At 53.1% G+C, this 9,080-nt stretch overlaps 1 protein-coding gene across 1 annotated transcript; it reads left to right on the forward strand.

The window, feature by feature from the left end:
- The first annotated feature begins 6,652 nt into the window (after positions 1-6,652).
- On the forward strand, positions 6,653-7,744 carry LOC126330134 (uncharacterized). Its single transcript, XM_049996334.1, has one exon. The coding sequence runs from the start codon at positions 6,653-6,655 to the stop codon at positions 7,742-7,744; it is 1,092 nt and encodes a 363-aa protein (XP_049852291.1).
- Positions 7,745-9,080: the final 1,336 nt, after the last annotated feature.

Raw genomic sequence — 9,080 nt, forward strand, 5'->3', positions numbered from 1 at the left:
CATGGAATGCAGCCACAAGGTGTGTTGTCCTCAAAAGATGAGCTTTCCTTCATAAGGAGTGTAGCCTTTGCAAGGACTGGAGCCTTTGCAAGGAGTGCAGCCTTTGCAAGGAGTGCGGCCTTTGCAAGGAGTGCAGCCTTTGCAAGGAATGCAGCCTTCACATGCATTGCAGCCTTTGCAAGGAGTACAGCCTTTGCAAGGAGTGCAGCATTCGTAAGGAGTGCAGCATTCGCAAGGAGTGGAGCCTTCGCAAGGAGTGCAGCCCTCATATGCATTGCAGCCTTCGCAAGGAGTATAGCCTTAGCAAGGAGTGCAGCATCGCAAGGAGTGCAGCATTCGCAAGGAGTGGAGCCTTCGCAAGGAGTGCGGCCTTCACTTGGAGTGCAGCCTTCGCATGGAATGTGGCCTTTGCATGGATTTCAGCCTTCACATGGAGTGCAGACTTCACATGTAGTGAAGCCTTCATATGGAGTGTAGCCTTCGCAATGGAGTGCAACATTGGCATGGAGTGTAGCCTTTGCAAGGAGTGCATCAGTCACATGGGGTGCAGCCTTCACACCTACAGCAGCATTTGCATGGGGTACAGCCTTCATATGTAGTGCAGGCATCCACATGGAGTGCAGCCTACACATGAAGTGCAGCCTTCACATGGAGTGCAGCCTTCACATGGAGTGCAGCCATTCATATGGAAAGCAGCCTTCACATGGAGTGCTGCCTTCGCATGGAGTGCTGCCTTCACATGGACTGCAGCCACAAGGTGTGTTGTCCTCAAAATATGAGCTTTCCTTCACAAGGAGTGCAGCCTTTGCAAGGAGTGCAGCCTTTGCAAGGAGTGCAGCCTTCGCAAGGAGGGCAGCCTTCGCAAGGAATGCAGCCTTCACATGCATTGCAGCCTTCGCAAGGAGTACAGCCTTCGCAAGGATTAGCAGCATTCGCAAGGAATGCAGCATTCGCATGGAGTGGAGCCTTCGCAAGGAGTGCAGCCTTTGCATGGAGTGCAGCCTTCACAAAGAGTGCCGCCTTTGCATGGATTGTGGCCTTTGCATGGATTTCAGCCTTCACATGGAGTGCAGCCTTCACAAGGAGTGAAGCCTTCACATGGTGTGCAGCCATTCATATGGAATGCAGCCTTCACATGGAGTGCAGCCTTCACATGGAGTGCTGCCTTCGCATGGTGTGCTGCCTTCACAAGGACTGCAGCCACAAGGTGTGTTTTCCTCGAAAGATGAGCTTTCCTTCACAAGGAGTGCAGCCTTTGCAAGGAGTGGAGCCTTTGCAAGGAGTGCAGCCTTTGCAAGGAGTGCAGCATTTGCAAGGAGTGCAGCCTTCACAAGGAATGCAGCCTTCACATGCATTGCAGACTTCGCAAGGAGTACAGCCTTCGCAAGGAGTGCAGCATTCGCAAGGAGTGCAGCATTCGCAAGGAGTCGAGCCTTCGCAAGGAGTGCAGCCTTGGCATGGAGTGCAGCCTTCGCAAAGAGTGCCGCCTTCGCATGGAGTGTGGCAATTGCATGGATTGCAGCCTTCACATGGAGTGCACCCTTCACATGGATTGAAGCCTTCACATGGAGTGTAGCCTTCCCAATGGAGTGCAACATTGGCATGGAGTGTAGCCTTCGCAAGGACTGCATCAGTCGCATGGGGTGCAGCCTTCACACCTACAGCAGCATTTGCATGGGGTACAGCCTTCGTATGTAGTGCAGGCATTCACATGGAGTGCAGCCTACACATGAAGTGCAGCCTTCACATGGAGTGCAGCCTTCACATGGAGTGCAGCCATTTATATGGAATGCAGCCTTCACATGAAGTGCTGCCTTCGCATGGAGTGCTGCCTTCACATGGACTGCAGCCACAAGGTGTGTTGTCCTCAAAATATGAGCTTTCCTTCACAAGGAGTGCAGCCTTTGCAAGGAGTGCAGCCTTTGCAAGGAGTGCAGCCTTCGCAAGGAGATTGCAGACTTCATGCATTGCAGACTTCGCTAGGAGTGCAGCTTTCACTAGGAGTGGAGCATTCGACATGGAGTCCATGCCTTCGCAAAGAGTACCGCCTTTGCATGGAGTGTGGCCTTTGCATGGATTTCAGCCTTCACATGGAGTGCAGCCTTGACATGGAGTGAAGCCTTCACATGGAGTGTAGCCTTCCCAATGGAGTGCAACATTGGCATGGAGTGTAGCCTTTGCAAGGACTTAATCAGTCGCATGGGGTGCAGCCTTCACACCTTCAGCAGCATTCGCATGGGGTACAGCCTTCGTATGTAGTGCTGGCATTCACATGGAGTGCAGCCTACACATGAAGTGCAGCCTTCACATGGAGTGCAACCTTCACATGGAGTACAGCTATTCATATGGAATGCAGCCTTCACATGGAGTGCAGCCTTCACATGGAGTGCTGCCTTCGCATGGAGTGCTGCCTTCACATGGACTGCAGCCACAAGGTGTCTTGTCCTCAAAAGATGAGCTTTCCTTCACAAGGAGTTCAGCCTTTGCAAGGAGTGGAGCCTTTGCAAGGAGTGCAGCCTTTGCAAAGAGAGCAGCCTTTGCAAGGAGTGCAGCCTTCGCAAGGAATGCAGCCTTCACATGCATTGCAGCCTTTGCAAGGAGTACAGCCTTTGCAAGGAGTACAGCATTCGCAAGGAGTGCAGCATTCGCAAGGAGGGCAGCGTTTGCAAGTAGTGCAGCCTTCACATGCATTGCAGCCTTCGCAAGGAGTACAGCCTTCGCAAGGAGTGCAGCCTTCGCAAGGAGTGCAGCATTCGCAAGGAGTGGAGCCTTCGCATGGAGTGCAGCCTTCGCAAAGAGTGCCGCCTTTGCATGGAGTGTGGCCTTTGCATGGATTTCAGCCTTCACATGGAGTGCAGCCTTCACATGGAGTGAAGCCTTCACATGGAGTGTAGCCTTCCCAATGGAGTGCAACATTGGCATGGAGTGTAGCCTTCGCAAGGAGTGCATCAGTCGCATGGGGTGCAGCCTTCACACCTGCAGCAGCATTTGCATCGGGTACAGCCCTCGTATGTAGTGCAGGCATTCACATGGAGTGCAGCCTACACGAGAAGTGCAGCCTTCACATGGAGTGCAGCCTTCACATGGAGTGCAGCCATTCATATGGAATGCAGCCTTCACATGGAGTGCAGCCTTCACATGGAGTGCTGCCTTCGCATGGAGTGCTGCCTTCACATGGACTGCAGCCACAAGGTGTCTTGTCCTCAAAAGATGAGCTTTCCTTCACAAGGAGTGCAGCCTTTGCAAGGAGTGCAGCCTTTGCAAGGAGTGCAGCCTTCGCAAGGAATGCAGCCTTCACATGCATTGCAGCCTTTGCAAGGAGTACAGCCTTTGCAAGGAGTACAGCATTCGCAAGGAGTGCAGCATTCGCAAGGAGGGGAGCGTTTGCAAGTAGTGCAGCGTTCACATGCATTGCAGCCTTTGCAAGGAGTACAGCCTTCGCAAGGAGTACAGCATTCGCAAGGAGTGCAGCATTCGCAAGGAGGGGAGCATTTGCAAGTAGTGCAGCCTTCACATGCATTGCAGCCTTCGCAAGGAGTACAGCCTTCGCAAGGAGTGCAGCATTCGCAAGGAGTGCAGCATTCGCAAGGAGTGCAGCATTCGCAAGGAGTGGAGCCTTTGCATGGAGTGCAGCCTTCGCAAAGAGTGCCGCCTTTGCATGGAGTTTGGCCTCTGCATGGTTTTCAGCCTTCACATGGAGTGCAGCCTTCACATGGAGTGAAGCCTTCACATGGAGTGTAGCCTTCCCAATGGAGTGCAACATTGGCATGGAGTGTAGCTTTCGCAAGGAGTGCATCAGTCGCATGGGGTGCAGCCTTCACAACTACAGCAGCATCATCATGGGGTACAGCATTCGTATGTGGTGCAGGCATTCACATGGAGTGCAGCCTACACATGAAGTGCAGCCTTCACATGGAGTGCAGCATTCACATGGAGTGCAGCCATTCATATGGAATGCCGCCTTCACATGGAGTGCAGCCTTCACATGGAGTGCTGCCTTCACATGGAGTACTGCCTTCACATGGACTGCAGCCACAACGTGTGTTGTCCTCAAAAGATGAGCTTTCCTTCACAAGGAGTGCAGCCTTTGCAAGGAGTGGAAACTTTGCAAGGAATGCAGCCTTTGCAAGGAGTGCAGCCTTTGCAAGGAGTGCAGCCTTCGCAAGGAATGCAGCCTTCACATGCATTGCAGCCTTTGCAAGGAGTGCAGCCTTCGCAAGGAATGCAGCCTTCACATGCATTGCAGCCTTTGCAAGGAGTGCAGCATTCGCAAGGGGTGCAGCATTCGCAAGGAGTGGAGCCTTCGCAAGGAGTGCAGCCTTCACATGCATTGCAGCCTTTGCAAGGAGTACAGCATTCGCAAGGAGTGCAGCATTCGTAAGGAGGGCAGCGTTTGCAAGTAGTGCAGCCTTCACATGCATTGCAGCCTTCGCAAGGAGTACAGCCTTCGCAAGGAGTGCAGCCTTCGCAAGGAGTGCAGCATTCGCAAGGCGTGGAGCCTTCACATGGAGTGAAGCCTTCACATGGAGTGTAGCCTTCGCAATGGAGTGCAACATTGGCATGGAGTGTAGCCTTCGCAATGAGTGCATCAGTCGCATGGGGTGCAGCCTTCACACCTACAGCAGCATTCGCAAGGGGTACAGCCTTCGTATGTAGTGCAGGCATACACATGTAGTGCAGCCTACACATGAAGTGCAGCCTTCACATGGAGTGCAGCCTTCACATGGAGTGCAGCCATTCACATGGATTGCAGCCTTCACATGGAGTGCAGCCTTCACATGGAGTGAAGCCTTCACATGGAGTGTAGCCTTCCCAATGGAGTGCAACATTGGCATGGAGTGTAGCCTTTGCAAGGAATGCATCAGTCGCATGGGGTGCAGCCTTCACACCTACAGCAGCATTCGCATCGAGTACAGCCCTCGTATGTAGTGCAGGCATTGACATGTAGTGCAGCCTACACATGAAGTGCAGCCTTCACATGGAGTGAAGCCTTCACATGGAGTGCAGCCATTCATATGGAATGCAGCCTTCACATGGAGTGCAGCCTTCATATGGAGTGCTGCCTTCGCATGGAGTGCTGCCTTCACATGGACTGCAGCCACAAGGTGTGTTGTCCTTAAAAGATGAGCTTTCCTTCACAAGGAGTGCAGCCTTTGCAAGGAGTGGAGCCTTTGCAAGGAGTGCAGCCTTTGCAAGGAGTGCAGCCTTTGCAAGGAGTGAAGCCTTCGCAAGGAATGCAGCCTTCACATGCATTGCAGCCTTTGCAAGGAGTACAGCCTTTGCAGGGAGTACAGCATTCGCAAGGAGTGCAGCATTTGCAAGGAATGGAGCGTTCGCAAGGATTGCAGCCTTCACATGCATTGCAGCCTTCGCAAGGAGTACAGGTTTCACAAGGAGTGCAGCATTCGCAAGGAGTGCAGCATTCGCAAGGAGTGCAGCATTCGCAAGGAGTGCGGCCTTCACATGGAGTGCAGCCTTCACATGGGGTGCAGCCATTCATATGGAATGCAGCCTTCACATGGAGTGCTGCCTTCGCATGGAGTGCTGCCTTCACATGGACTGCAGCCACAAGGTGTGTTGTCCTCAAAATATAAGCTTTCCTTCACAAGGAGTGCAGCCTTTGCAAGGAGTGCAGCCTTCGCAAGGAGTGCAGCCTTCGCAAGGAATGCAGCCTTCACATGCATTGCAGCCTTCGCAAGGAGTACAGTCTTTGCAAGGAGTGCAGCATTCGCAAGGAATGCAGCATTCGCATGGAGTAGAGCCTTCGCAAGGAGTGCAGCCTTTGCATGGAGTGCAGCCTTCGCAAAGAGTGCCGCCTTTGCATGGAGTGTGGCCCTTGCATGGATTTCAGCTTTCACATGGAGTGCAGCCGTCACATGGAGTGAAGCCTTCACATGGAGTGCAGCCATTCATATGGAATGCAGCCTTCACATGGAGTGCAGCCTTCACATGGAGTGCTGCCTTCGCATGGTGTGCTGCCTTCACATGGACTGCAGCCACAAGGTGTGTTGTCCTCAAAAGAAGAGCTTTCCTTCACAAGGAGTGTAGCCTTTGCAAGGAGTGGAGCCTTTGCAAGGAGTGCAGCCTTTGCAAGGAGTGCAGAATTCGCAAGGAACACAGCCTTCGCAAGGAATGCAGCCTTCACATGCATTGCAGACTTCGCAAGGAGTACAGCCTACGCAAGGAGTGCAGCATTCGCAAGGAGTGCAGTATTCGCAAGGAGTCGAGACTTCGCAAGGAGTGCAGCCTTCGCATGGAGTGAAGCCTTCGCAAAGAGTGCCGCCTTTGCATGGAGTGTGGCCTTTGCATGGATTGCAGCCTTCACATGGAGTGCAGCCTTCACATGGAATGAAGCCTTCACATGGAGTGTAGCCTTCCCAATGGAGTGCAACATTGACATGGGGTGTAGCCTTCGCAATGACTGCATCAGTCGCATGGGGTGCAGCCTTCACACCTACAGCAGCATTTGCATGGGGTACAGCCTTCGTATGTAGTGCAGGCATTCACATGGAGTGCAGCCTACACATGAAGTGCAGCCTTCACATGGAGTGCAGCCTTCACATGCAGTGTAGCCATTCATATGGAATGCCGCCTTCACATGGAGTGCAGCCTTCACATGGAGTGCAGCCACAAGGTGTGTTGTCCTCAAAAGATGAGCTTTCCTTCACAAGGAGTGCAGCCTTTGCAAGGAGTGGAGATTTTGCAAGGAATGCAGCCTTTGCAAGGAGTGCAGCCTTTGCAAGGAGTGCAGCCTTCGCAAGGAATGCAGCCTTCACATGCATTGCAGCCTTTGCAAGGAGTACAGCCATTGCAATCAGTGCAGCATTCGCAAGGAGTGCAGCATTCGCAAGCAGTGGAGCGTTCGCAAGGAGTGCAGCCTTCACATGCATTGCAGCCTTCGCAAGGAGTACAGCCTTCGCAAGGAGTGCAGCATTCGCAAGAAGTGCAGCATTCGCAAGGAGTGGAGCCTTCGCAAGGAGTGTGGCGTTCGCATGGAGTGCAGCCTTCGCATGGGGAGTGGCCTTTGCATGGAGTGCTGCCTTCGCATGGAGTGCTGCCTTCACATGGACTGCAGCCACAAGGTGTGTTGTCCTCAAAAGATGAGCTTTCCTTCACAAGGAGTGCAGCCTTTCCAAGGAGTGGAGCCTTTGCAAGGAATGCAGCCATTGCAAGGAGTGCAGCCTTTGCAAGGAGTGCAGCCTTCGCAAGGAATGCAGCCTTCACATGCATTGCAGCCTTTGCAAGGAGTACAGCCATTTCAATCAGTGCAGCATTCGCAAGGAGTGCAGCATTCGCAAGCAGTGGAGCCTTCGCAAGGAGTGCAGCCTTCACATGCATTGCAGCCTTTGCAAGGAGTACAGCCATTGCAATCAGTGCAGCATTTGCAAGGAGTGCAGCATTCGCAAGGAGTGTAGCCTTCGCAAGGAGTGCATCAGTCGCATGGGGTGAAGCCTTCACACCTACAGCAGCATTCGCATGGGGTACAGCCTTCGTATGTAGTGCAGGCATTCACACGGAGTGCAGCCTACACATGAAGTGCAGGCTTCACATGGAGTGCAGCCTTCACATGGAGTGCAGCCATTCATATGGAATGCAGCCTTCACATGCAGTGCAGCCTTCACATGGAGTGCTGCCTTCGCATGGAGTGCTGCCTTCACATGGAATGCAGCCACAAGGTGTGTTGTCCTCAAAAGATGAGCTTTCCTTCATAAGGAGTGTAGCCTTTGCAAGGACTGGAGCCTAAGCAAGGAGTGCAGCCTTTGCAAGGAGTGCGGCCTTTGCAAGGAGTGCAGCCTTTGCAAGGAATGCAGCCTTCACATGCATTGCAGCCTTTGCAAGGAGTACAGCTTTTGCAAGGAGTGCAGCATTCGTAAGGAGTGCAGCATTCGCAAGGAGTGGAGCCTTCGCAAGGACTGCAGCCCTCATATGCATTGCAGCCTTCGCAAGGAGTACAGCCTTAGCAAGGAGTGCAGCATCGCAAGGAGTGCAGCATTCGCAAGGAGTGGAGCCTTCGCAAGGAGTGCGGCCTTCACTTGGAGTGCAGCCTTCGCATGGAATGTGGCCTTTGCATGGATTTCAGCCTTCACATGGAGTGCAGCCTTCACATGTAGTGAAGCCTTCATATGGAGTGTAGCCTTCGCAATGGAGTGCAACATTGGCATGGAGTGTAGCCTTTGCAAGGAGTGCATCAGTCACATGGGGTGCAGCCTTCACACCTACAGCAGCATTTGCATGGGGTACAGCCTTCATATGTAGTGCAGGCATCCACATGGAGTGCAGCCTACACATGAAGTGCAGCCTTCACATGGAGTGCAGCCTTCACATGGAGTGCAGCCATTCATATGGAAAGCAGCCTTCACATGGAGTGCTGCCTTCGCTTGGAGTGCTGCCTTCACATGGACTGCAGCCACAAGGTGTGTTGTCCTCAAAATATGAGCTTTCCTTCACAAGGAGTGCAGCCTTTGCAAGGAGTGCAGCCTTTGCAAGGAGTGCAGCCTTCGCAAGGAGTGCAGCCTTCGCAAGGAATGCAGCCTTCACATGCATTGCAGCCTTCGCAAGGAGTACAGCCTTCGCAAGGAGTGCAGCATTCGCAAGGAATGCAGCATTCGCATGGAGTGGAGCCTTTGCAAGGAGTGCAGCCTTTGCATGGAGTGCAGCCTTCGCAAAGAGTGCCGCCTTTGCATGGAGTGTGGCCTTTGCATGGATTTCAACCTTCACATGGAGTGCAGCCTTCACATGGAGTGAAGCCTTCACATGGAGTGCAGCCATTCATATGGAATGCAGCCTTCACATGGAGTGCAGCCTTCACATGGAGTGCTGCCTTCGCATGGTGTGCTGCCTTCACAAGGACTGCAGCCACAAGGTGTGTTGTCCTCAAAAGAAGAGCTTTCCTTCACAAGGAGTGCAGCCTTTGCAAGGAGTGGAGCCTTTGCAAGGAGTGCAGCCTTTGCAAGGAGCGCAGCCTTTGCAAGGAGTGCAGCCTTTGCAAGGAGTGCAGCCTTCACAAGGAATGCAGCCTTCACATGCATTGCAGCCTTCACAAGGAGTACAGCCTTTGGAAGGAGTGCAGCATTCGCAAG

Source organism: Schistocerca gregaria, unplaced genomic scaffold (genome assembly GCF_023897955.1).
Source record: "Schistocerca gregaria isolate iqSchGreg1 unplaced genomic scaffold, iqSchGreg1.2 ptg001256l, whole genome shotgun sequence".
In the NCBI taxonomy this organism is placed as follows: Eukaryota; Metazoa; Arthropoda; class Insecta; order Orthoptera; family Acrididae; genus Schistocerca; species Schistocerca gregaria.